Raw genomic sequence first — 25674 nt, forward strand, 5'->3', positions numbered from 1 at the left:
ATGCCATGTAAGCATGAGGAACTGAGTTTATGTCCCCAGAACACACAGTAACAAAAGACAGGCAGGCATGCCAGCCACCCATAATCCCCAAATTCAAGAGGCAGAGATGGAGCCAGATGCTAGTTAGACTAGTCAATATTAGCAAACTCCAAGTTTAGCAAGAGGCTTGGCCTCAATAAGTAAAAGCAGAGCTATCAAACCTCAACATGCATATATACATGTGTGCCAACAAACATGAGCATGCATATACACAGGCGCATATACAACACCCACATACACATGCAACAATTTCAAAGTACGTAGAAAGATTACTGAAGGAAAATTTTAAGAAATTATGCTTCTATCAACCGAGCCTTAACAGTAACAGGCAGTCATTATTAACCAAGCCAGGATGTAAAGTAATTTAAAACAATTTAGGAATTCACATATAAGAAAAACTTGCTTGTAATATTTTAATGCTGAGGGCTGAATAAATTCCTGCATCTAAAATTGTTCCCACTTTGCAACTTACTCGTGTCTTAGCACTTTAAAGAGCTGGTAAACTGAAATGTTTTCATCAAATTAACTTTCTCCAGAATACATGGGAGCCATCATTAGAAACCTGCCAAAATGACTGCCCCACGGCTGATCCTCTCTGGTCACTCTGTCCCTCTATCCTTCTCGCAATGCTATCCTCTCCTCTTAGAATGCCAGCTGAAGAAATACAGGCATCTCCTTCTCCTTCCCCTTCTCCCCCTCCCCCCCCCTCTCTCTCTAAGACAGGGCTTCTCTGTGTCGCCCTGCCTGTCCTGGAACTTGCTCCATAGACCAGGCTGGCCTCGAACTCACAGAGATCCATCTGCCTCTGCCTCCTGAGTACTAGGGCCTGGCATGTATAGGTATTTCTTACACGCCATCCTTCCACACCAACATTCGTTTATCCCAGTCATCAATACAATATCTGGCACATGGAACACAGGACAGAAGCAGTAAACTGTTGCTCAACTGACTAACCAAGCCTTATATATTTATACAACCCATAAGAGAAGTCATAATTTCTTTAATCATTTCCCCAGGGACTATTACAGTGTCTGAAACAGTATACTTTTGGTGGTTTGCTAAATAATCACTTTTAGTTTACATGACATGAACACTGTCCATGCACTCAAGATACACTTGTGAAGGCAAGTGCTGTTAGAGACTGGGGATATGGGAGTTAACTAGACACAAATCTTTAAGAAGTCAGACAAAGAAAGTGGCAAGCACAGGGCAGGGTGGGAAGTACCTTGGAAGGAGTACACACAGGTGATAATGAGAGCTCCATGGGACAGCACCCAAAGAGGGACCTGCACTCCTCATATTGAGCACAGAGGAGCCCTGCCAACCAGACTTTGCATAACGTCAAGGTTCTTTGATTTCTACAGAAACTGTCAAGAGGGAAAATAAAGAACAAACCAAAACAATGCATTCTAGATGAGTGCCTGCCCCGTGACATGGCTATTGTGTGTTTCCGTGTCCTACCTGCATGGAAACTTCGGAGAGACTTTCAAAGGGAATTGTGTAGGATACAAGCAGAAGAAAATGTTGAATCTTTGCAGCCACTTGCTGCGGGTCAGTGAACGAACTCTTGGTTAATGTCTCATCCAGTGAGACTATAAGATGGAAAGTTTGAACCTCAGAAATACAAATTGTCAAATTCTCTAATACTCACCATTTTATGAAGCAGAAGGATTTACATTTAGTTTTGTTTTTAAAACAGTCTACCTGGCATTAAAAATTACTTTGAGTTTAACCCTATAACAACAAAAAGTCAACACTTAAACTTTTGATATTGAAAAAAAAATACAGTCTCAAGATTAGCAGAATTCACATCTTAAAGGCATAATACTTTGCTTCAGCGAGATGGCGCAGTGGGTAAGGACTCTCAGTATTGAGCCTAAGAAACTAAGTTCAATCCCCAAAACCCATAGAGTGGGAGGAGAAAATCACCCCTGAAAGTTGTCCTCTGGCCTCCATATGCATGTTCTCTCTCCAGCCCACTGATAAGCTTTTTAAGACCCAATATCTAACCTGAAAATAAATGGCTGCTTCTCAGGGTCAGAAAATAGCTCAAAAGATTTTCAACATATTTTTTGGACCGAATTATTCTTGTCACACCATTTCCAATACATAAAAGTACATTTTATAAAAGAAATATTTATTTTGGAAGTTGAAATTGCAAAAAAAATATTTTAATGGCTTTTAATAAATTTCTTAGGATGAGACTTGAAACTAGGCAAAGTGTTACTTTTTGTATCTATTGGATAGAGGGAAGGGTAAAGCTAAAGTAAACAAATGTCCTCAGAAATAAGTAACAGGGAAATTTTTAAGACTTTCTCTATCAATAGCCTAGCTTCATTAGAAAGCTCTGGAAAAATCAAGCTTATTTTATAAGCAGCTGAAGTGTTTTTATGGCAGAGAAGTATTTACAAGCAGTTTATTAATAATAAAAGTGTTTTAAAAGCAAAATTCTTTCTATAACCCTGTTTATTACATACTAATTTGCATTGCACACCAATTCCTCTACAATTGTATCCCCTTGTCGACAAATGGTGGCGATTACTGAATTACTATGGGCTTTAGGCGCAGGAGTCTTACAGGTACTGTATCCGCCATCATGCTTCCACAGTGAAGGGAGACACTGAGAACAGCCATGAGAACAGGCACCAACTGCTGCTGCCCAAGGCAACCAGAGAATATCAGTATAATTAATATCACCAGTATGGGTAAGAAGGTGTGATCTAAGACACACTGGTGTGTGGGTGTGCAGAGGCCAAAGAAGGATGTGGTGTGTCTATCTTCTCTATCATTATCCACCTTATCTTTTGAGACAGGGTCTTTTACTGAATCAGAACTGTTTCGGTTAGGCTGTTAGACCGGCGAGTTCCTGGGATCCCCCTTTCTTAGTCCCCAATGCTGGGGGGTTACAAGCACTTGTGGTCATGCCCAGATTGTGTGGGTGGTAGGAGATTTGAACTCGGGTCTTCTTGCTAGGACAGCAAACACTCCGACACAATGAGTCACACCTCCAGTCCTTTAGGATGTTTTTAATTAGTGTTACAAACGAAACCTGTTCAGGAAGGAAGTAAATGCTAACATTTGCTTACCCAAATCAATGTATTTCGGGTCCAAGGGTGTGCCAATAGAATTGCAAAGAACTAACACAAACTGTGAACAAACAGAAGAAAAAAAGTATCAGAATCCTTGCAAGAATATCAGAGTTCCTGCTTGTGAGCAATGAAGAATAAATCATGCTTATCCTTTCAAGCGTCACTAACTGGCAAGTCTTTGATAAAACGGTTCAGTACAAACAAGAGCAGACAAAAAGAAAGGCCATCTTCAGCACTGACTATAAAAAAAGACCAACTAGCAGCCAGGCTGACTCTCACTACAACAGAGCACCACGGTTTCAGAGAACACTCTAGACATACGTGGAGAGAAGCTGCCTCCGTCATTTACAGCTAAGCTTTCTGATACGACAGTGGCCTAACTCGTTCTCACCAGCCCCATCTATCCAACCACACAGAACAGGAGTGATTTGTTACCGTTGCACCAAAGGTCTCCATTTCATTCTCCTCCTTTGAAGCAATATATGAACAGTATGAGAAATTAAAAAAATGCAATTAATTCAGGAATAATGGCTTATATCCAAACAATCATCATAAATCATATTAGGAAAAATACGATGCACACTTTACATATACTGTTCTAAGTTGGTAATTTCATCTTAACTATTAGCTACTATATTGTGCACTAACAATACTGTTCTACTTAAATGTTTTCTAATCAGCTTAATAATTTCATATCAATTCTGCATTGTTTGTTTTTTTCTATCAATGTCTCAAAACTTGTTTAATTTTATAGACATTAAATGATAAACGACTAAAATTTTATCCTTCTACTACTTAAGATAGGCTGTCTGTTGCCTCAGGTAACACAAAGGTCTGCCCCACACGCACACACCACAGCTTTCTGCTTTAAACATAACTTTTTAGGATTTTGGAACCAAATTCGAGACTGAATATTTGGGGTAGGAGTTTCTGAAGTGCAAAACTCAACGATCACATCATTTCGACCACACAAAAGCTCTGACAGCTGATTACTCCAGAACATCATGACTTCCCTATTGAAATACTTTACTGCCCTTGTTAAGAAAAACAGGTTTGGGAACTGTTTTGGTTTTTCTCTCTATGCTTAGCTTCCAATGTATTAATCACTAGCTTTACTCTCCAGTTATGCCCGATTGAGTACATCTTCTCTCAATGGATTTGACACGAGGCGATGTAGTGGCTGATCCACCTGACCTTCCCTCGGAGCCTGGCCTCTGCCTGGAGTCCCTGGGTGTGCCCTGGGTCAGCTGAGACACTCTTTACCACAGGGGCTGGACTTCTGGTTTTCCTCCTCTTTCTTGGTTTCTATAGCTCATTTTAGTGTCCTTTACCCGGAAATATCTCCTTAACACAGATCAGCTTGAGAGGAAAATTTTGTCGCTCTTGCACATTTAAGAAGACCGGTATTGCACCTCACACGGGAGTTTGCTCATGGACTCATTTTCTCTCAGAATTTTGAGGGCGATTCTCCAAAGCTTTGCTGTTAACTAGCTGAATGCCAGCTAACCTTTCACCTTGTGAAGTCTACTACTACTGTGTTGTGCCGGTTTCATCCCACGTGCTCTGAAACTCACAGCGGCATTCCTTGATGTGGAGACACTGTCAGTCACTGAACCGGATTACTCCTAATTGAAAGCCTCAAAGGAACTCTGCTCCAGTCGGGGTAGTCTCCGCATGTGTGCTCACACGTGGGAGAGCCTGTTTGTGATCACGCATGTGGAGGGCAGAAGTTGACTTCCCCATCATGCTGCACCTGACTTTCAGGGCAGGATTGCTTGCTGAACCCAGCTGATTGATTTCAAAGTGTAGTCAGCCAACTTGCCCCAGGGACTTCCTGTCTCAGCTTTCCCTGTGAAGGGACTACAGGTATACTACCATGCACCCAGCTTTTATGTCGGTGTCAGGGAGCCCATCTCCACCCCTCACACTTGCACAAGGTTTCATCCACTGGGCCAGCCCCTCATCCCCGTCCTCCATTTTGCCTGTCCGCTCTTTTTAGCACTATTATTCGAATGTTAAACCTTCACAACATCCTCACTATTTTCCATTTCCTTGTCTGTTTGCTTTGTGTGTGTGTGTGTGTGTGTGTGTGTGTGTGTGTGTGTGTTTCCTTCACTTCATTGTTCAGCCTTCTTGGCAAACTTTTCAATGTGATTATCATCTTTGTGATTTCCATATCCTTTTCTTGTTTTATGGATGGATGTCTCTGAACTGTGTAAGGATACCAATGACCATTCTTAGGAGTCAACAGTGCCTTTGAATTGTTCTCCCTGGGCCCGAACGATGGCTAAATGGTTAGGAGAAGTTATTGTTCTTGCAGAGGGCCAGGGTTCAGTTCCCGATACCCATCCATAATTCCAGTTCCAGGGGTTCAGACACCCTCTTCTGGACTCTGTGGGCCCCTGCACTCATGTGCTGCACAGACAAGCAGACACACACATGAATAAATAAACAAACAAATAAATAAATGATGACTGGGCATGGTGGCATGTGCCTTTAATCCCAGCACTCAGGAAGCAGAAGCAGGAATATCTCTGTGAGTTCAAGGCCAGCCTGGCCTACATATCAAGTTCCAGGACAGCCAGGGCTACATAAAGAGATCCTGTCTCTCAAAACAAAATAAAACAAAACAAAAACAAAAAACAAAATATGACCTGAACTGTTCCCCTCCTAGTCTCTGTTTACCCCAAATTCTTCTCCCTCTATTTGTGTCTATATTTAGCATCTCTTACTACCTTGGACATTATCCCCAATGTCTGTACTGCCTTCCCATCTTCTATATGTAGGAGTAGGATGCTAAAACTCTATGTGGTACCTACTCCACCATGTTTCTGTGAGACGATTAGGCAGGTCTGTCTTAAGAGATTCTCAATCTAGCCCGGCGGTAGTGCACACCTTTAATCCCAGGCAGAGGCACGCAGATCCCTCTGAGTTCAAGGTCAGCCTGGCCCAAGTTCCAAGAGCAAGTTCCAAGACAGGCTCTACAGCTACACAGAAACCCTCAAGGCTGGAAGCTCAGCTGCCTGTGCTCTGGGAACCATGCAGGAGAGCATGGTGGGACGAGGAGGGCAGTGCTTGCAGGACAATGCTAACACCTGTCTGACTTTCAGCAGAGTCTGTCCCCATCAGCCATGCTGAGGATTCAGCACAGAAATTCCTTTTTAAGATTTACTTGGGGCTTGTAGCTTGTAAGAAGGCTCAGCAAGAGGAAGGGCTTGCTGCCCAGACTGATAACCTAAGTCCACTTCTTTAAACCTCCATGGTGGAAAGAGAGAACAGACTCCTGAAACTTGTCCTCTGACTTCCACAAGTGTGATGGAGGGCAAGAGCACAAGCACACTCAAATAAATGTAAAAAGATTTTTTTCTGTAACTGTTATGTTTTTTTAGGTTTGTATTTATTATTATTTTTGAGATGATTATATCATTTCTCCCTTCCCTCTAAACCTTCCCATATCCCCTTCCCTGCTTGCTTTCAAATTCCTGGCCTTTACTTTCATCAATTGTTGTTTTATGCATGCATATATTGCATGCATATTTATTTGTTTATTTTACATGTATGGATGCTTTGTCTGCATGTATGTCTGTGCAGTACCCATGGAAGCCAGAAGGGGGCACTGGATCCCCTAGAACTGGAATTAGACTGTTGGCTACCTTGTGGGTGCTGAGAATCTAACCCAGGTCCTCCAGAACAACGTCCAGTGCGCTTACCCACTGGCCCCTCCCTCCAGCCCTTACTTTCACTTTGGTCCACCTGACAACCAAACTTCACTCCTGGTAAATGGCAACAAGACCACACACAGCCTGTAGGCTCTGCCTAGAGGAGATCAGGAGACTTGCCTATTCCTATGTCTTTTTGTGGTTTGGGGAAGTTTTGTTTCTTATATCATCTCTGGTCCTCCCAGATTATATTTGCCCAACAAGGCGCCTCAAGTCCTAGGCTTCTTCGGCATTCTCTAACCAGTTGCCTCTAGCCACAGCCCAAGAATGCCGTCCTTAGGTCTGTCAGAGTCACCCCCTCGTCCACTTACTCTCCCATCTCCACACTTCGTTGTCAGTACCTATCTTTTCTGACCCCTATGGGTATACTTATTTGAAAAATATTTGTACTGCTGTTCTAGTGTGTGTCAGGAGAAAACAAAGCCAAACGGAGCTGTCCAAATAATTGCCTTTAATAAAATCTCTGAGCTTTTAAATCATAACCCAGTCAAAGACACTAATCGTCTTCTTTTCAAATACATGCTTTTGAAAATTCTCAAATTGTTGGCATGCTTACAAAAACACATAACATATTCTTTATTTTATGTTAAGATATTAGTTTTAAAGAAACTGTATCTCCAACTAAAAATAGATTTATCAAAGTCAAAAAACTACCCAAACTCTTTTGTAATTTCATCAGTATTTCTACTAGACATCTGGATATTCATTTTTCACTTGTGACATATTTCAGAGGCAAGAGCTCCAGTATGGAAACTGTTAGCATGACCTGCCAATGCCTGGCTGCTAGGAAAAGGAATCAGAGAACACAGAAACATGGATCCAGCTCTCCAAGACAGGTTCAGACAGACGTGGCCAAGAGAGTTAATGTTCTGTCCTTGCCAGTGCCACACTTGAGGTGGTGGGTAGCTAGAGAGCAGTTCTGCCATTGCGAACACATCTGTATCTTAAGATCAAGGGGTCCCTACCTGAGGGTGATTTTCATCAGCTTTCGTAGCCAAAGTGCAGAAATCGCCACAAGTGGTGATGGAAATGAGACTCTTCACATATTTAATGTATTTCTCATTGTTTTTTGTGTCCCAAAAGACAACACAGTACTCAGGACGATCAGGTCTGGTATATGCATAAACCACAGTATTTGAACAATAGCCCCACTAGGAATGGAGGAAGGGAAGGAACAGAAGTGGGGAGGAAAGAAAAGGAAGATAGACTATTTAGTTTGGGAGAGAAAGTCCCATTATTTTATTTTTACTTTAGATTAATGTAACAGTTGCTGTATCAGGGCTGAAAAATAGATCCTTTCTTATTACCAAAAAAATCTAAAAATCATAATAAAAGACATTTTTTAAAAATGTTCTACAAAAATAAGCTTAGCTTGTCTAACTTTCCTTAAAATTTGCAAATATTAAGCTTCAGTGCTAAAAATTTTCAATAGTTAATCCCTGCTTTAAGGATGGGCCCAGAAAGTGATCAACTGCTATCAAGAGTTTGAATTCTGGGTCTCCAAGACAAAACTCAGAAAGTAGGTACTATGTCTTTTCCCCATCCATGTATTTTACAGAACGTTTTTACAGTCAAATCCTTCTACATTGTTTATTCAAAACAAAACGCAGAAGCCCCGCCCCAGCTTTCTGAGTAGTAACCACGTACGGATCTTGTAGTTACAACCATTCATTGAATGTCTGCACCACAGTTCCCACAGAGAACAGAACGTGCGCACGCACAGCTTTCCCTCCGTCTAACATGCTTGGACATTCATATGGGGTCTTGGGTACATCATACTCATCATCAACACTCTGCTTATATTACTGAAAGTTCGGCCATGTAGAATTTTCATACCACTCACTAACATCAACTTTGACTTTAAAAGACTTTAGATTTACGAAAAAGTTAAAAAGGTACAAAGTTCCCAAAAGCCTTCAAATATTTTCCCTGTCGTTAGCATGATACACGGCTATGATACATTTGTCCGAGCTAAGAACCCAGCATCACTAGACTCCACACTCTTCATTAGCTTTCCCTAATGTCCTCTGAGATGCCAGAATCTCATGGTGGCTACATTATACTCCGCTGTCATGTCTCCTGGGATCCTTTGAACTGTGATGATTTCTCGGTCCCCCTGTATTTGATGATCTCAGCTGAAACCAGTGCCCATCAGTTTGGGTCTGTCTGGTATTTTCTCATGCTTACACAGTTACTGGTTTGTAGGAAGACCAGAACTGAACATGCCTGCTCCTCTCATGTCACATGAAGGTTTATGATCTCCACATGACATCACTGAGGATGTTAACTCTCATCACTTGGCCAGAGAGTGCTTTCCCAGGCTTTGCCACTGAACAGCTCCCTTCTTTTCCTTTTCTAAGCTATAAGGATGGGAGGCTCCACCTCTAAGAGAGGCAGTATGCAATCTGGAATACTTCTGTAAGAAAAATCTATTTTCTTCCATTTATTCTATTCAAACACGGTGCTGTGTGCACTGTGTGTGCTGTGTGCGCTGTGTGTGCTGTGTGCACTGTGTGTGCTGTGTGTGCTGTGTGTGCTGTGTGCACTGTTTGTGCTGTGTGCGCTGTGCTGTGTATGCTGTGCTTTGTGTGTGCAGTGCTGTGTGTGCTGTGCTGTGTGTTCTGTGCTGTGTTGTGCTGTGTGTGCTCTGTATGTTGTGTTGTGTGTGCTGTGCTGTGTGTACTGTATTGCTGTACTATATGTGCTATATGCTGTGCTGTGTGTATTGTGTGTTGTGTGTGCTGTGTGTATTGTGTGTGCTGTGTGTGCTGTCCTGCACTGTGCTATGTGTACTGTGTGTACTGGGCGTACTGCACTGTGTTGTTCTGTGCTATGTGTACTTTGCTGTGCTGTGCTGTGTGTACTGTATGTGCTGTGTGTGCTGTGTGTGCTGTGTGTGCTGTGTGTACTGTGTGTACTGTGTGTGCTGTGTGTGCTGGTGTTGTGTGCTCTGTGTGCTGTGCTGTGTGTACTGTGTGTGCTCTGTGTGCTGTGCTGTGTGTACTGTGTGTGCTCTGTGTGCTGTGCTGTGTGTACTGTATGTGCTGTGTGTACTGTGTGTACTTTGTGTGCTGTGTGTGCTGGTGTTGTGTGCTCTGTGTGCTGTACTGTGTTGCTGTATGTGTTGTACGTGCTGTGTGTGCTGTGTGTATTGTGTGTTGTATGTGTTGTGTGTGCTGTCTGTATTGTGTGTTGTACGTGCTGTGTGTGCTGTGTGTATTGTGTGTTGTATGTGTTGTGTGTGCTGTGTGTATTGTGTGTTGTATGTGTTGTGTGTGCTGTGTGTATTGTGTGTCGTATGTGTTGTGTGTGCTGTGTGTATTGTGTGTTGTGTGCTGTGTGTACTGTATGTATTGTGTGTATTGTGTGCGCTGTGTGTACTGTATGTATTGTGTGTATTGTGTGTGCTGTGTGTACTGTATGTGTTGTGTGTGATGTGTGTACTGTATGTGTTGTGTGTGATGTGTGTACTTTGTGTGCTCTGTGTGCTGTGTTGTGTGTGCTGTGTGTACTGTGTGTGCTGTGTGAGCTGTGTGTACTGTATGTATTGTGTGTACTGTGTGTGCTGTGTGTATCGTGTGTGTTGTGTGTGCTGTGTGTACTGTATGTGTTGTGTGTGCTGTGTGTATTGTGTGTGCTGTGTGTACTGTATGTGTTGTGTGTGCTGTGTGTACTGTGTGTGCTCGTGTTGTGTGTGCTGTGTGTACTGTATGTGTTGTGTGTGCTGTGTGTACTGTATGTGTTGTGTGTACTGTGTGTACTGTATGTGTTGTGTGTGCTGTGTGTGCTGTGTGTACTGTGTGTGCTCGTGTTGTGTGATCTGTGTGCTGTGCTACACTGATCAAACCCCAAGGTCTTATGCATATGCTTGCCCTCTAAGCCACATTTTTATCACCTCTGAACCTTTGAGGTTTTTTTTTTTTAATAGACTCTCACTATATAACCCACTTCCCACTTCCTCTTCCTGCGTCTCCCAAGAGATGATATTATAGGCATGAGCCTATATTGCTTAATATTTTTCATAAAAAGTAAATTATCCCAAGGGCTGGAGAGATGGCTCAGAGGTTAAGAGCACTGGCTGTTCTTTCAGAGGTCTTGAGTTCAATTCCCAGCAACCAAATGGTGGCTCATAACCATCTATAATGAGATCTGGTGCCCTCTGTTGGCCTGTAGGCATACAAGCAAGCAGAACACTGTATGCATAATAAATAAATAAATCCTTAAAAAATAAAAATAAAATAAATTATCCCAAGCTTGTTTTAGATGGTATATTATTTATCTCACTTTCTCCTCTGATCCACTCTGCCCTTCTCCACTCCGTTCCAGGCCTGGAGGGTGATTATTGTGAACTCCATCACATGGGCTCCCTTGCTGGAAGGTCCCTTTGGGGTGACCATCAGAAGGCACCAGAAAGGAAAAGAGGAGGAATGTCTAGTCCCCAGTCCCTGTCTGACAGCAATGACCCGGCTCATGGGTTCCGGGAACACTCTTCCCCTATTGATCCCTGAGCCCATGGAGATACCATCTGGTTCTGCTTTATCTCCTTCGATGTTCCCTTTCATCTCGGTCATACCCTGGAATCAGCCTTTCAATTACTGCCGTGAGTGGCCAACTGTTTCCAGCCGAGGTCTTGATTCTTAAAGTCATTTTAACTGTATGCGGTATTCGGGAAAAGTTGTTATTTACTAATTTTAAGAGCTTCAGTCAGTCAGAAAAGCCGCCTTTCTACTAGTTTCTTACTTAAAAAGCTGCAATGGATTTAGCTTTTTAAAAAGTTTTATAACTGCTTTTCATACCTTATAGTCAGGTCGAATATTTGCAAAATATATAAAGGAGTCAACAGCTAGAGCAATCTTCAGTCCGCCTCCTTCCCAGGACAGCGAGCACATCTGCTTTCCCGGGACTTTCAAAGTACCCAGGTGCTGGGGAAAAACGAAATGGAAAGTTATAGTGAACAAATTACTACTCAAGTGTGCCAATGCGGCTACAGAATATTCTAAAAATTAAATGTATTAATAACACCACTGAGAAGGATAACACATATTTATGAAAACAATGCTGGCATTTTAGTATTTATCATTTGTGACTTATTATTAAGATAGATTTTTTTAACAAATAAATCATCATGCCAGATGTAGTAGTATATGCCTTTAATCCTAGCACTCGGAAGGCAAAGGCAGGTGGATCTCTGTTCGAAGTTAGCCTGGTCTACAAAGCGAGTTCCAGGATAGCCAGGGCTACATATTGAAGCCCTGTCTCGAAAAACAAAAAACAAACAAACAAGACCAAAAACAAAAACTTTTCAATTAAAACTAATTGAATCTAAAATACTAATAAAGTCAATGATTAGAAAGAGACATTTATTTGGCTCACAAAGAGAATATTCTAATTTAGCTATTTCATGGCAATTTCCTCCATCAACCATGTAGGTTTCTAAACATACAGATTATAAGATAGTAACTATATTAAAGACTTAGAAGATACTATTCAGACACACTTGACATCTGGAGGCCACCACTCAAAGGTCCCTAAAAGGAAGCATAGCAAGCTGTACTTTCTGTTCATTTCCCCCACTTACTGCTGCACCTGTTTTAAACGGGAAGGTAAGTCTGAGGCACATTTACCTCACCAAATGGCGTGTAAAACTGCACAATGTTGACATCCTTGTCCTGCGTCACTACTTTCTGAGAGCCTGCCACAGCTAGCACACTGCCAATGTGGTTCCACTGGATACCAACCACATACATGCCCGTATCAATCAAAATCGGGTCTAGAAAAAAAAAGATAAATAAAATAAAGGACAAATGTGGCAACTGGGGTCACACTTAGCCTAGGAAACTTTATAATCATAAGAATAATTTTTAAAAACATTTTTAAACTTCTCCAACTTAAAAAAAAATTACTTACTTTGGTCATTCTCGTGTCTCATTATTTGACATCTCCCATTGTCAAAACAAATTGCCAGGCATGGGCAATCCGGCTCCACATAGCCCTCTGTGCCATGGTACCAGTGAATCCCAGCAATACTGATTGCTCCAGTGACATTCACCAAACAATTCAATTTCATTTTCATCTAGGTAGAAGTGGTTAGCTTAGGCTTAATAACTGAATTTTAAAATATGTAATTTAATCTACAGAAGTATTGAAGGAAAAACAATGAAAATAAGATGTGAAATCTGGCTATAAATGCAAGCTTTGTGACTTACTGGGTCACCAAACCTAGACAAACTACTCACCTGACTCTCCATTTTTTCCCATGCATAAAATAACACACAGAGATGAGCGTGGTAAGGCTGAGGCAGAAAAGATCTCAAATTTGAGGTCAACTTGGGCTACATAGCAAATACAAGGTCAGTCTCAATAATATAGGAGACCTAAGCTCAAAACATGTTTTTAAAAATCTACACTAATATTTAAAGCTTTTTAATAAGATTAAAACGATAGTAGAAGATCATGAGTTCAAAACCAGAGACTATGTAGTGAGATGATCATGTCACAGAAAAAAAGAAAAGGAAAGGAGAGGGGAGGGGAGGGGAAGAAAAAGAGAGAAAGAGAAAGAAAGAAAGAAAGAAAGAGAGAGAGAGAATGAGAGAGAAAGAAGGAAGGAAAAGGGGAGGGAAGGACAGAGGGAGGGAGGAAGGGAGGGAAGAAAGTCGAAGCATCTACAGTCTACAATGGGGCAACAGAGAGGGATGGAAGCCAGCACCAGGAATGGCCCACCCCACATCAATGAACACAACCAATCCCTCACAGACACCCTCAAAGGCTAACCTCAGTCTCTGTAATTCCTCTCCAGAATATCCTGAGCTTTGTCTCCAATGTGAATCTAGGTCATTCCAGGTTGACAATCAACACTAACCTATTGTGGGACTCCATTCAGCCAATTAGCTTTTGGGGACCAGCCTTTTGGGTGTAGTCTGCATAGACCAGGGTTCAGTTCCCTGAAGGGGAGCCAGAACAGCAGTGTGAGCACACTTTCTCTTGTAGCTTATCATTGGAACTCAGACCATGCCCAAAGGGCCAGTCCTGCAACAGCTAATTGGCTGAATGGATTCCCACACACTAACCATTTTACCTAAAGCTAACTTGCTTTTACCTTCTTCCTAGAAACTGATTTTTATCCCTTATGCAGTAAATCAGTTACCATTCTTTTAGCAAACAGGTTCTGGCTACTACAAAAATATCTGTGGTATCCTACTGATGTGGGATTCCCCTCTGTATGATGTGAATCCCAGCACTCGGGAGGCAGAGGCAGGTGGATCTCTGTGAGTTCGAGACCAGCCTGGTCTACAAGAGCTAGTTCCAGGACAGGCTCCAAAAACCACAGAGAAACCCTGTCTCAAAAAACCAAAAAAAAAAAAAATACCATTAATAAAGTTAACAAAGAAGCTGTTTTGGGCCTGTGATAGGGTAGAGCAGAGCTAGGAGGGGAAAACTATACTAAATGCTCGGAGAAAGAAGGCAGAGTAAGGAGAAGCCATGGAGCCACCACCAGAGACAGACGCCAGAACCTTGTCGGTAAGACACAGCCACATGGAGATACACAGATTAGAATAGAAATGGGTTAAATTAAGATGTAAGAGTTAGCCAATAAGAAGTTAGAGCTAATGGGCCAAGGAGTAATTTAATTAATACAGTTTCTATATGGTTATTTCAGGGCTGAGCAGCCGGGAACAAACAGTCTCCTACAACATCCTGCATATAAACATTGATTTAAGCACCAGAAGCCTTTAAAAAAAAAAAAACTTAACAACACAGCGTATCATCCTACTCATTATCCTTCAGCACCAATGCACTGTCATCTTGTCCAATCCAGCAATAGGAAATCAGGACTAAAGTCTACACTCTGCTATGTTAATTCGCCTTACAGGAACTGCACTTGGGCTAGGAATGTAGCTTAGAAGAAAAGAATGCCCGCTTACCATTCAAGAAGCCTTGTGTTATAGCCAATGTCTGCAAAAGACTGAGCATGGTGAAGGGTGCTCCTATAAACCCGAGAACTCAGGAGGTGGAGGCAGGACAATCCAAAATTCAGCGATGCAACAAACCCCAACCTGGTCTACGTAAGACCCTCTCAAAACAGCGACTAGCCCCACCCTGCCCTAGCCACTGTCCTATGGCTGTGAGGAGGCACCACGACCAAAGCAGCTCTTATGGTCATCACGGCCGGAAGCAGATAGGCATGGTACTGGAGCTAAGAGTTTTACATCCTGATCCCTAGGTACCAGGCAGAGGGAGACACACTAGGCTTGGAAACCTCAAAGTTCATTCCCAGTGACACACCTCCTCCAACAAGGCCACATTTCCTGATCTTTCCCAAAGAGTTCCACTCCCTGGCGACTAAGCATTCAAACAGATGAGTCTGTGGGGGGCCAGCCCCTTTCTCGGCACCACACACACTCAAGAAAATCTAGGATTTGTCTTTTAATTTTTAAAATTATTTAATGATTAGAAAACTAAAACTGAAGAAAAATTCTATATATTGTAACTATCGTAAGAGCATGCACATATAAATGACATAAAATAACCATATAAAATTATACTAATAGAATAATGAATATATATACTTACAATAAAATTTCCTTGATTATCATAAATATGTATTTCTCCATTTGCCATTCCAAAAAGTAAGATTTTACTGTCTGCAGACCAGGTCACATGGCATAGCTGTATACCTTTCAGGTCTTTTCCCCAAATCCGATTCCCTACGACAAAACACAGCCATGGTTACCGCAAGCTCAGAGCCGTGATCTTCCAACCCCACTTTGGAATCTTGGTTTCCTTAAGGAGTTCTCATTTTCCTCACAGCCGTCAGTCATGCAGCCATTCAATTTATTTGGTCAAGGGATATTTATTGGCACTTCTGAAAGCGAGATACCACCGAGACCTTAGACAGCAGCGGTGTTTCAAATTCTCTGCCATCTTTTCTAAACTCCCAGGCAGGGAGGGCCTAACTCCTAGCTATGAAATCAGCCGTCTACTCTAGGCAGAAATGCGAGTCTTCAAAAGCACATCTTCATCGGCTTGCATCCCCAAGCACTGAGAGCTAAGTGAACCCAACCTTTCTGCTCGCCGACACAATGAGAAGGGAGCTCCTTAGATGGGCTTTTCTGCGGCCAATCCTTCCAACTGAGCCGTCAACCCTTCCCTGGTTTACAAACATCTCCCTCTAGTTTACCCTCATTTCTCTCTTCTCCTTTCAATTTTCTCTCCGATCCTTCTTATAAATTTTTAAATGTGCATTAAACTCCTAATTATCTCACATAAAATGAATGAAACAAAAAGCCCTTCCTTCAACCCTCCACTTCCTCTCTACTACGGCCCGATTCCTACCAACCCCTCCCAGCCACAGTGTTTACTATTTACGGAGTACCGCCAGATTCCCTTCCTAAGAGTCCTCTCAACCCCTTAGCCATCCCTGTCTGCCTCTGCTCCACACCTTTACTGATGCCTCCAGTACAGGAGGCCATGACTGCCTGTTGCTGAAGCCAACAGGCAATGAATGGGTCTTATTCTAAGCTTTTCGTGTATTTTGGACCACACCCTTCCTTTTTGATAGTCTTTACTTCCATGGGCCTTTGTCTCTGAGACGTTTATTTTCAGTGTCTTGGGTGAAACTGTTTTTCCAAGCTATTCCTTAGCCTTGAGACATTCTACTCATCTACCTGTGGCTAATGAATGCATCAGCATGCATGCCCTCCTCCAGGAAGCCCTCCCTGATCTCTCCCTATCTGTGTGGGGTGATTTTCCACAGGTTCATGAATGCTCCCTGTTGTAGCGCTGACCGCTGATGCGTGACTGCCTGTTTTCCTATGATCACTTCTGATCTAGGTCAGGGATGCGTCTCCCAGCTGTGCCATTAATTCCCAAACTACAGCAACTGCTTTCAAGGCTCAGCAGCATTGGACTGACTACTCCAATAACCACACACAAATAAATAAATGAATGAAAATTATTTTAAAACAATTTCCGTAAGAATTTTTTTATATTAAAACCAAGTTGCAGGCTCACAGAAGGCCCAGTGTTATGTATGTAATATTATTTGAAAGGAAGTGACGTTAAGGCTAGAAAATATGCCAACGGCATGCTGTTCAGCTGAAAGGAGAGATTTCTGTAATTTTATCCCTCTGAAACTAAAATCTACATTTCTATACACTCTAACTGATTGAAGATCATATTTAAAATGATACTGGGAAACTAATCCACCTGCTTTCCATATCACTGCAGGACACTGAAACAATAAACTTGTCCTGAAAATCAAGGCGAGTAGTTAGAGCCACACGGCAGTCCCTAATGTCACCAGGTAATAGAACAGGCGCTTTCTTCTTCAGAGTCTATTTCCCAATCAGTGGCTGCATTACCGTCCACGGAGCCGACTATCACAGCTCCATCTTCATACACGATGCAGATCTTCTGGCCGTCAGCGTTCCAGCTCATACTGCGAACCACCGACTTATTGCGGTTGTTGATCATCTCCTCATACCAAGAGCCTGTGTTGACAAGTCAAAAAAAAAAAAAAAACTACAAGTCAAAACCTGCACACTTAGCGGGCCAGGCAGGGTGACGCACATCTCTTGGCACGTGGGAGGGAGAGGTAGGAGGATTTCTGAGTTTGAGGCCAGCCTGGTCTACAGAGTAAGTTTCAGGACAGCCAGGGCTACACTGCCTTGAAAAATCAAAGGGAGAAAAAAACTTTCACATTTCTCATTTGGTACTTAAGGGTTGATAATATTTTCTGGGTATTATCCTGTATACCATTAATCCCAGAATTTCGGAGGCTGAGGCAGGAGGATCAAAAGTTTGAGGCTAGGTTGGGCTACATATAGCAAGACCCTGTTTGAGAAAGAAAAAAGAAAAAGTCGCTAACATTCTAAGAATTCACTGTTGGATAAATTATTGTAAAGGTGTCTATAATGTAAGGCATTTAACTTTAAAGTGTTCAAACCCACCGTGAACAAAACTAAAAGTTTGATTAGGTATTTTTCCTAATTACTCCAAAATTATCATAGAAAATACAACAAATATTCATCTTTTATTTTTTATTTCTCTCTTCTTGTCAGTTAAGAAAATGAAATTACAGGGGCTGGAGAGATGGTTCAGCATTTAAGAGCACTGACTGCTCTTTCAGAGGACCCAGGTTCAATCCCCAGCATTCACATGGCAGCTCACAACTGCCTGTAACCTTGGTTCCAGGGGATCCGACCCCCTTACAGACAGACATGCAGGAAAAACAATTATGCACATAAACTAAATAATTTTTTAAAAAGAAAATGAAATTTCATTTGCTTTTTCAGGGTTAAAATAGCTGATTTTTTGAAAGCTCAGATTTTCCCATGAATGATAAATTTCAGACAGTGAGGGAAAAAGTAACAATAACAGCTTTACACATATGCATGAGCTCTCTATGAGTCATCATTAATTATGATTAAAATAAAAGCATATTCCATTAAAACATGTAGACTATTATTTTAAAACTCTAAGCCTTCTTTTGGGCTTTTGTTTTTTTTTTGTTTGATTGTGTTTTTTGGGTTTTTTTTGGGGGGGGGGATTTTTTTTTTTTTTTTGGTTTTTCAAGACAGGGTTTCTCTGTAGGTTTGGAGCCTGTCCTGGAACTAGCTCTTGTAGACCAGGCTGGCCTCAAACTCACAGAGATCCGCCTGCCTCTGCCTTCCGAGTACTGGGATTAAAGGCGTGTGCCACCACCGCCCAGCCTGCTTTTGAAATTGTTTTCACATGACTTCAGAGAGATAGCTCAACAGGTAAGGGTGCTTGCCACCAAGGCTGAGGACCAGTGTTCCATCCCTGGAATTCACACAGCAGGACAGAGTGACTTTCGAAAGCTATCCTTTATCTCAGCACATACATTGTATCATGTTGTGCCTAAACACACACACATATGCAGAGGCACACAATTCAAAGTGAAGCTCAAGCAAAACCTACTGTAGTAATGAATTCGTAAATGGGAGGCTGGCGAGATGACTCAGCAGTTACAAGCATGTACAGCTGCTCTTCTAGAGGACCCAAGTTCAAGTCCCAGCACCCAACCGCCTAGACCTCCAACTCCAGAGGGACCTGACAACTACTCTCATGAGCACACGCTCCCATCCAGTGGGCACACATGCACATAATTAAAAATAAATATTTAATAATAATTTATAGAAGGGATGTCCTGAATCTTTTTACAACTGTACATATTTAACTAAGCCTTTCCTAGTCTCCAAAATAATAAGTACTGAGCTGTTTTTCCCGTAATAGAGACCCATCTAAGTTAATCCTTCTCTTCCTCTCCCATCCCCTAACCCCTAACCTCCATGCGCCCCACCCCATCCTCCTCCACTGGAGTTCTCTCTGAGACAAGAGGCAGAAACTGTGAGTCATTCATCAGAGATGAGAGGAATTGAATCCACAAAAGAAAAAAAAAAGCTAACAGGCTCAATACAGGAAATACAATAAAGGCAGTCTTGCCTTTGACTTCTTCATAAATGTGTTTTTATCTAATACTAACTCCAGCTGACCACACAGGCATAACTCCTATTGGAAACGAGGGGGAGGAATTGCTCATATGGAAATTATTCTAAGTGTCTCGGCTCATTGTGGCGATGTCAGCAGTCACCTGATTCATTTTCCTAACACAGGGTCACAGATCAAAGGAACAGGATAAACTCTTTCTGCTGGTTACAAGTCTATTTCAGAGATATTATTTCCCCATCCAAACGCTGTTCAGACTCTGCTTTGTGAACGATCAAAGCAGCCCTCCTGAGCCAGCGAGATGGCTCAGAGGGTAAAGGTGCTTGCTGTCTAGGCTGGCGACCTTAGTTCAATGCTGGGGTCCCACATGGTAAAGAGAACCAACTCCCACAAATTGTCCTCCAAGCGCCACATGTGTGGTACATGTGCATGCGCACACATAGACACAAATGAGAGACATATAAAGTGTAATTTTAAAAAACGTAAGCAGCTCTCACAGGCTAGAGATGTGACCCGGTGGATAAGGGCATTTGTTGCTCTTGCAGAGGACCAGAGTTCAGTCCCCAGCATGCACAGCAGGCAGTTCACAACAGCCAGTAACTCCAGCTTCAGGGGATCTAACATCCTCTTCTGACCTCCAAGGGTAACCATACACAAGTGTGCATACACACAAACACGAGCGTGCATGCACTCACACAAATGTGCAGACACACAACAGTAAAAGAATTTTTCAAGCATCTCTCCTAATATACCTTTATACAACATCCAGACAATGATAAGCCCATTCTGATCACTGGTAGTCAACTTCTGATATTGTTCATTCCATGTTACAACTTGAACAGCACCTAGAACATTAAAATAACAATTCAGAAACTAAAATATCTATAATTCATTTCAAGTTTGTACCTTTGTGTAAATGAAAACCAAGAGGATGTCAATATATTAGCGTACAGTCAGTCTTTAGTATTAAGTAAGATATAAATATAAAAATATTCATGTGTTGCAGTTGCTGATATTACTGCCTGCAACAATGCAAATATTCTTTCATATGTACCCATCTCACACCTCCAAAGGCCTCTCTCCTAGATGACAGCGCTGCCATAGAGCTCCTGTGGAGCAGATAGAGGCATCATCACCAAACTGGCCTAAAAGCATAAAACATCATAAGGATGCCAAACTGTTCTTTGGGGTATTTTGTTTGCTCTTGGTTGGTCTGTCCCATATTTTATTCTCTATTTCCTTCCATCCCAGTTTCCATTCTGTTCCACACTCCTGGGAACAGCTTCAGCCTCTGTGTCTGATCTAAGAGGTCCTTCTGCATTTGTGTTGATTTCATTGGTTGAATAAAGAAGCTGCCTTGGCCTTTTGATAGGGCAGCCCTTAGATGGGTGGAGTAGACAGAACAGAATTCTGGAGGAAGAAGGCAGGCAGAGAGCCGCCCACCATGAAGCTGCCAGGTCAGACATGCTGAATCTTTCCCGGTAAGCCACAGCCTCGTGGTGACATACAGATCATTAGAAATGGGTTGAATCAAGAAGTGAGAATTAGCCAATAAGAGGCTAGAGCTAATGGGCCAGGCAACAATTTAATTAATGCAGATCTCCATGTGATTATTTCGGGCATAAGCTAGCCGGGTGGCCAGGAGGACAAGCAGCCTGCCAGCCGCCAGCGGCGGGACACAGCCCGGGCGCCGGACACAGCCCGCCGCTCCACCTACAATATGTGTCAGTGGTTTTCAGCCTGTGGATGGCAACCCCTTTAGAGGTCAAACACCATTTCACAGGGTCACATATCAGATATCCTGCACATCAGATGTTTACATCACAATTCATAACAGTAGCAAAATTGCAGCTATGAAGTAGCAACAAAAATAATCTTATGATTGGGGGTCACGGTCACCACAACATGAGGAACTGTATTAGAGGGTTACAGTGCTAGGAAGATTGGGAACCACTGCTCTATGATCTATGAATGACTGGTTCCATTTTCTTATCCCTAAACACTTTAGTGTGTATTTCCTAATGATATTCCCTTTACAACCCACATTACAAATTAAGAAATTAACACTGGAGAGACACCATCTAATACAGCCCATTTAAACATCATCAGCTCTCTAGAAACTGTCCTGAATAGGACTTTCCTTCTCACGCTAGGGTCTTCCAAGGCTTTTCAGGTATTATATTCTTTTAGTCTCCTTCAAGTTGGAATCACAGAACAGATCCTTCAAGAGAATAATATACATTTAAAAACCCACAGATAAATAACACAAGTTTGTAATGTATAAACTAAGAGCCAGGTGTTTTTTTTTTTCAGGTTTATCAGAGATGATATTTAATTTCTGTCAAAATGAGTTATTCTGGAACATGATTCAATAAAAATGATTACTTCAATACTATTATTGTCCAAATAATAGTATTTGATTAAATATATATTTTAACATATACATTAAGTAGATGATGACATAAATGTCTAAATGCTGTTCAAACATGACAAAATTAAAAAGTTAAATTACTTACCACTATGCCCTTCAAGATTCTGGTTCATGGAAAGGTTGCTAGGGGCTGCTAGGCCCCTCAATTTTGAGTCATCTAAAACAAACAAGCAAAAAAGCCTATAGTTAAATAAATAAAAGGAAAAGATTACAAGATTTTAACATATCATGGGTTATGAGAAGGATATGGATCCGTGAGATATTTTGTTTCAGATGAGCTATGACACAATAATCACAAAGTCACAACTTCAGAACAATTCAGAGCTTGGTACACAGTACATATGCAATATCTGGTGATTGCTACTGGCGGGTCTGTTGGGTGTCTACTGTTACTATTAACTATAATACAATGGCACAGTTACAACCACCCAACCATAGTTCTTATATCTGTCTCTTAACACTATCCACCATGATTATTAAACTACAAAACCAACATTTTTCTTCATTCCCAAACTTCCTAAGAATCTGCTTCCCAGCTTTCTCACTAAGTTCATGGATTGCTCTGGTTCCCACATGCTAACTGCAGCTCATCAAAAGTTCAGTCATAAAACAAAGGTGATGGTGGTAGTGGTGGCGGTGGTGATAGTGTTTCATTGAAGCAATGCCTTGCTTCTGTATTTGACCTTAATCTTATAATCCTCCTGCCTCTGCCTCTTACCTGCTAGGTTTACAAAAAAAAAAAAAAAAAGGAAAAGAATTTTGTTTCTTTTTAGCTTTCCCTAAATGAACTTGCAAAGCAGATACAGTCCCCAGCTACTTAGAAGATAGAAGCAAGAAGACGGCTTAGATGGCTTGAGCCTAAGCGTTCAAAGCCAACCTGGGCAACATAAACTTTGTCTCAAAATAATAATAACAATAACCCTTTAAGGGTAAACAAAATGAATGCATTTATTGATATAACTAAAATGTGTTATATATTTTAAGCAGAGTAAATAATGCATACACACATAGTTACATACTTATATATTTAAGAAACAACAGGCAGAAAAAGCACTTTCTTTTCATACACAGTTAAGAAAATCTAAGAACTGGGAGATCCCAATACGAGTCAGAAGCCAAGCTTTAACTAGTACTGAGCATCTGTCTTCCAAATAGACCTCTGCTTTTTGCTGATCATAAGCAGGAGAACAAGTTCAATGCCAGCCTAGTCTACATTTTAAGGTCTAGCCAGGGCTACACCAGGAGAAACTGCAGGGAGTTGGGGGATCTACCTTTTATTTCATATAATTAAATATAGTACAGCAAAGCTATCGTTCTCCTTTTGGTTAAGCCTATCCAGAAGCCATTTATACAAAAGGCGGAAAACAATGACTGAAAAGTGAGACAAGCGTCTTTCCAATCTGATCCCTGTCACTTACTAGCCACAAGACCTTAAGCAAATTATTAACTGACCAGGGCTTCAATTTTCTCATCTCAAATACCATCTTCTTAAAACAACTTAACGTCAAATTGCCACCCGGAAACATGGCAAATATCCAGTAAATGTGATTTATTCCGCAGTAAGAGCTGTAAGCCAGCGCTCCTAGTACAAAGTACACAGCACTAGCAATACAAGAGATCAAATTTTTATGTCTTCCCAGATCTACTCTGCAGCGTGGAGCCCAGTTCTTATCTCTTCTGTAATCCTTCTGGCCAATGAAGCTGGAGAGATGATGCCATACCAAGCCTAAAATTGTAGCTTAGCCTACTCCCTCTCGTTTTCCAGAAGAGTGAAAATCCAAAGACAATCAGTAACTTGCTAGAAGTCATTCACCAGTCATGTGACACATTCATTTCACCTTGCGTCTATCCGTCTTGATCCCCAAACTACATTAGTCCTATCAAGATCCTCAACCTAGAGCCACCGAGATGGCTCAACAGCTATAAGCACTTGCCATACAAGCCAGACAACCTGCATTCAATCCCCAGATCCCACAGAGGAAGGGGAAAGCCAACTATCGAAAGTTGTCTTCTGACCTCTACCCCACAGGCTGTGGCGCATGTTTATCAACACACATCACACTCACAATAAATAATAAACTTTTTAAGTTTTTTTTTTCCAATCTAGAGCAACCCTAGAGAGTCAAAGAAATGCAAAACTGTGATTTCAGAGAACGTGAAAAGGACAGCTTCAGGAAAAACTGTCTGATATTACACATTCTCTGCCCTTTATTGCAAAGGTACTCTGGAAAAAGTCACCACCAAATACTTGAGTTTCTTTTCAGAAAGAGTTAAAACTTCATAATGACAAATCACGGAAGAAATAACACCAGCCATTTTTTTTCCTACCAGCTTCACACATGGACTGGCGACCATCACTTACCTGTCTGTGTCTCTAATCTCAACACTTTGAGCAATCCATCCTCACCACCACAAGCTATGAACCCTTGGTCCTTGTTCCAGGATATGCATTTCAGCTTCACGTTGTTGGGAACGGCAATCTGTAACAAGAATCGTAGTGACGCTAGTTGCTTTTTCACGATGGAGTTGGGAAGGTCACCAACCAGGAGATGTAGACGGATGAATCTCTTCCAAGAAGAAACCTGCACAAACCTGTTGTGGCCCACGCTGGCAATCCCAACACTTGGGAGACCGAGGCAGGAGAATCTCAAGTTACTTGCCAGCCTGGGCTACACAACAACACCCTGTCTCAAAAAGGGAGGATGAAAGGAGAGAGAATGAGTAACTCCCTTGGGAGGAGGGGGGGGATGAGCTATTATAAAAATGGGTGTGCCCCCCCAAAAGTCACAGGTTCTAGAATTCAGTAAAGAAGTGCACATAAGGGAAGGAGAGTGACTGCCAAGAAAACAAAGGGGGGAGGAGAGGAGGGAATCACCTCACAGATTCAAAAATGCAGGAACTGAGACCTAAGTCCGCATCACTGCTCTGACTCACTTTCTCTCCACACAACACTTATAATTTCATTCCTCTGGCAGGCAGCCTGTGGTCATCTATCATCTGGATCAACAAGTGGCCGAGGAAAAACCCACCAGCGACTGGTGGTCACGTTCTGTCACTCAAAAGAGTTTAGGCAGGACAGGAATATGAAAGAATCCTTAAAAAACTAGCTCGGCCAAGGACTATCGGGCTCAAAAACCCACTTGAAGAGATGACAGAGAGATGGAGATTCAGCCAGGAGGCAGCTGTCTGCAGTCCCGGGAGGATGCGGGCACCGGCGGCCGCGGTGATGGAGGTGGCGCGACGGCGGGCCCCCGAGGAAACTCACTTTCTTGCTCAGATAGAAGAACATCGTGGGAACTCGGAGAAGACGACCCTCAGCGGTCAAGGCCCGCAATATATAACGAGTTCTACACCTCCATTCGCGAGCACCAGCGGAACAGAGAAGCTCCCGTCGCCTGGCAACCGCCGCCACCCAGTCGCATCCGGGGCACTAAGAGAACATCCGGTGTGGCCCTCCAGCCTGGCGCTGGCTGTCGTGCGCCTGCGCGGGCAACGGATTACTGTGGAATCGGTCTGGGGCGAGGTCGGCGGGTTCTGCACTGCAGTTGGGTCTGTACCTTCTTGGCCAGCTACCGGCTTAGCGCCCTGCCACCCATCACCAGCGCAGCAATGCTACACCGCCACGCTACACCTGGACAGGTGTGCGCGTCAGGTGTCGGCTAAAGAATGGAGCCCCTTCCCAAAAGGTCTTGAGAAGTCTGTGTGTTTTCTATCTCATCCCCCAACTCCCACCCCGGCCCAACATCTTTGAAAAGAAAAGTCGCTTTGTTGCATTTGATAGGCTACACCATTGAACAAATAAATGGCCGCGCAGATGTGCATTTTGATGGTTGCCTTCTCCTTTGAGGGAGGGACCTGATGAACCCTCGGAAGAAATTTAGGAGTAGGTACTATTTTATTTTGCTTTGGAATCTGTCTTAGGGTTTCA

At 42.3% G+C, this 25674-nt stretch overlaps 1 protein-coding gene across 2 annotated transcripts in view; it reads right to left on the bottom strand.

Annotated features, from left to right (window-relative positions):
• Window positions 1-25148, bottom strand: part of Wdr35 (WD repeat domain 35) — a 57555-nt gene extending 32407 nt beyond the window's left edge. Inside the window, exons 1-12 of one of the 2 annotated variants that reach the window (XM_041639386.1) lie at window positions 25012-25148; window positions 24109-24226; window positions 21832-21903; window positions 20068-20160; window positions 17209-17337; window positions 15419-15552; window positions 12755-12920; window positions 12472-12617; window positions 11644-11769; window positions 7813-7998; window positions 3564-3596; window positions 3126-3186 (exon numbers count right to left, since the gene is read on the bottom strand). In XM_041639386.1, the coding sequence (XP_041495320.1) occupies window positions 3126-3186; window positions 3564-3596; window positions 7813-7998; window positions 11644-11769; window positions 12472-12617; window positions 12755-12920; window positions 15419-15552; window positions 17209-17337; window positions 20068-20160; window positions 21832-21903; window positions 24109-24226; window positions 25012-25035 (1288 nt within the window). In that variant the 5' untranslated portion in view covers window positions 25036-25148. The remainder of the gene's footprint in view (window positions 1-3125; window positions 3187-3563; window positions 3597-7812; window positions 7999-11643; window positions 11770-12471; window positions 12618-12754; window positions 12921-15418; window positions 15553-17208; window positions 17338-20067; window positions 20161-21831; window positions 21904-24108; window positions 24227-25011) is intronic. The other variant, XM_041639387.1, reaches the window with a different exon arrangement.
• Between the last annotated feature and the right edge of the window lie 526 nt (window positions 25149-25674).

Source organism: Microtus oregoni, unplaced genomic scaffold (assembly GCF_018167655.1).
Source record: "Microtus oregoni isolate MIOR12 unplaced genomic scaffold, Mior012 000058F_ref0000040, whole genome shotgun sequence".
Classification (NCBI taxonomy): domain Eukaryota; kingdom Metazoa; phylum Chordata; class Mammalia; order Rodentia; family Cricetidae; genus Microtus; species Microtus oregoni.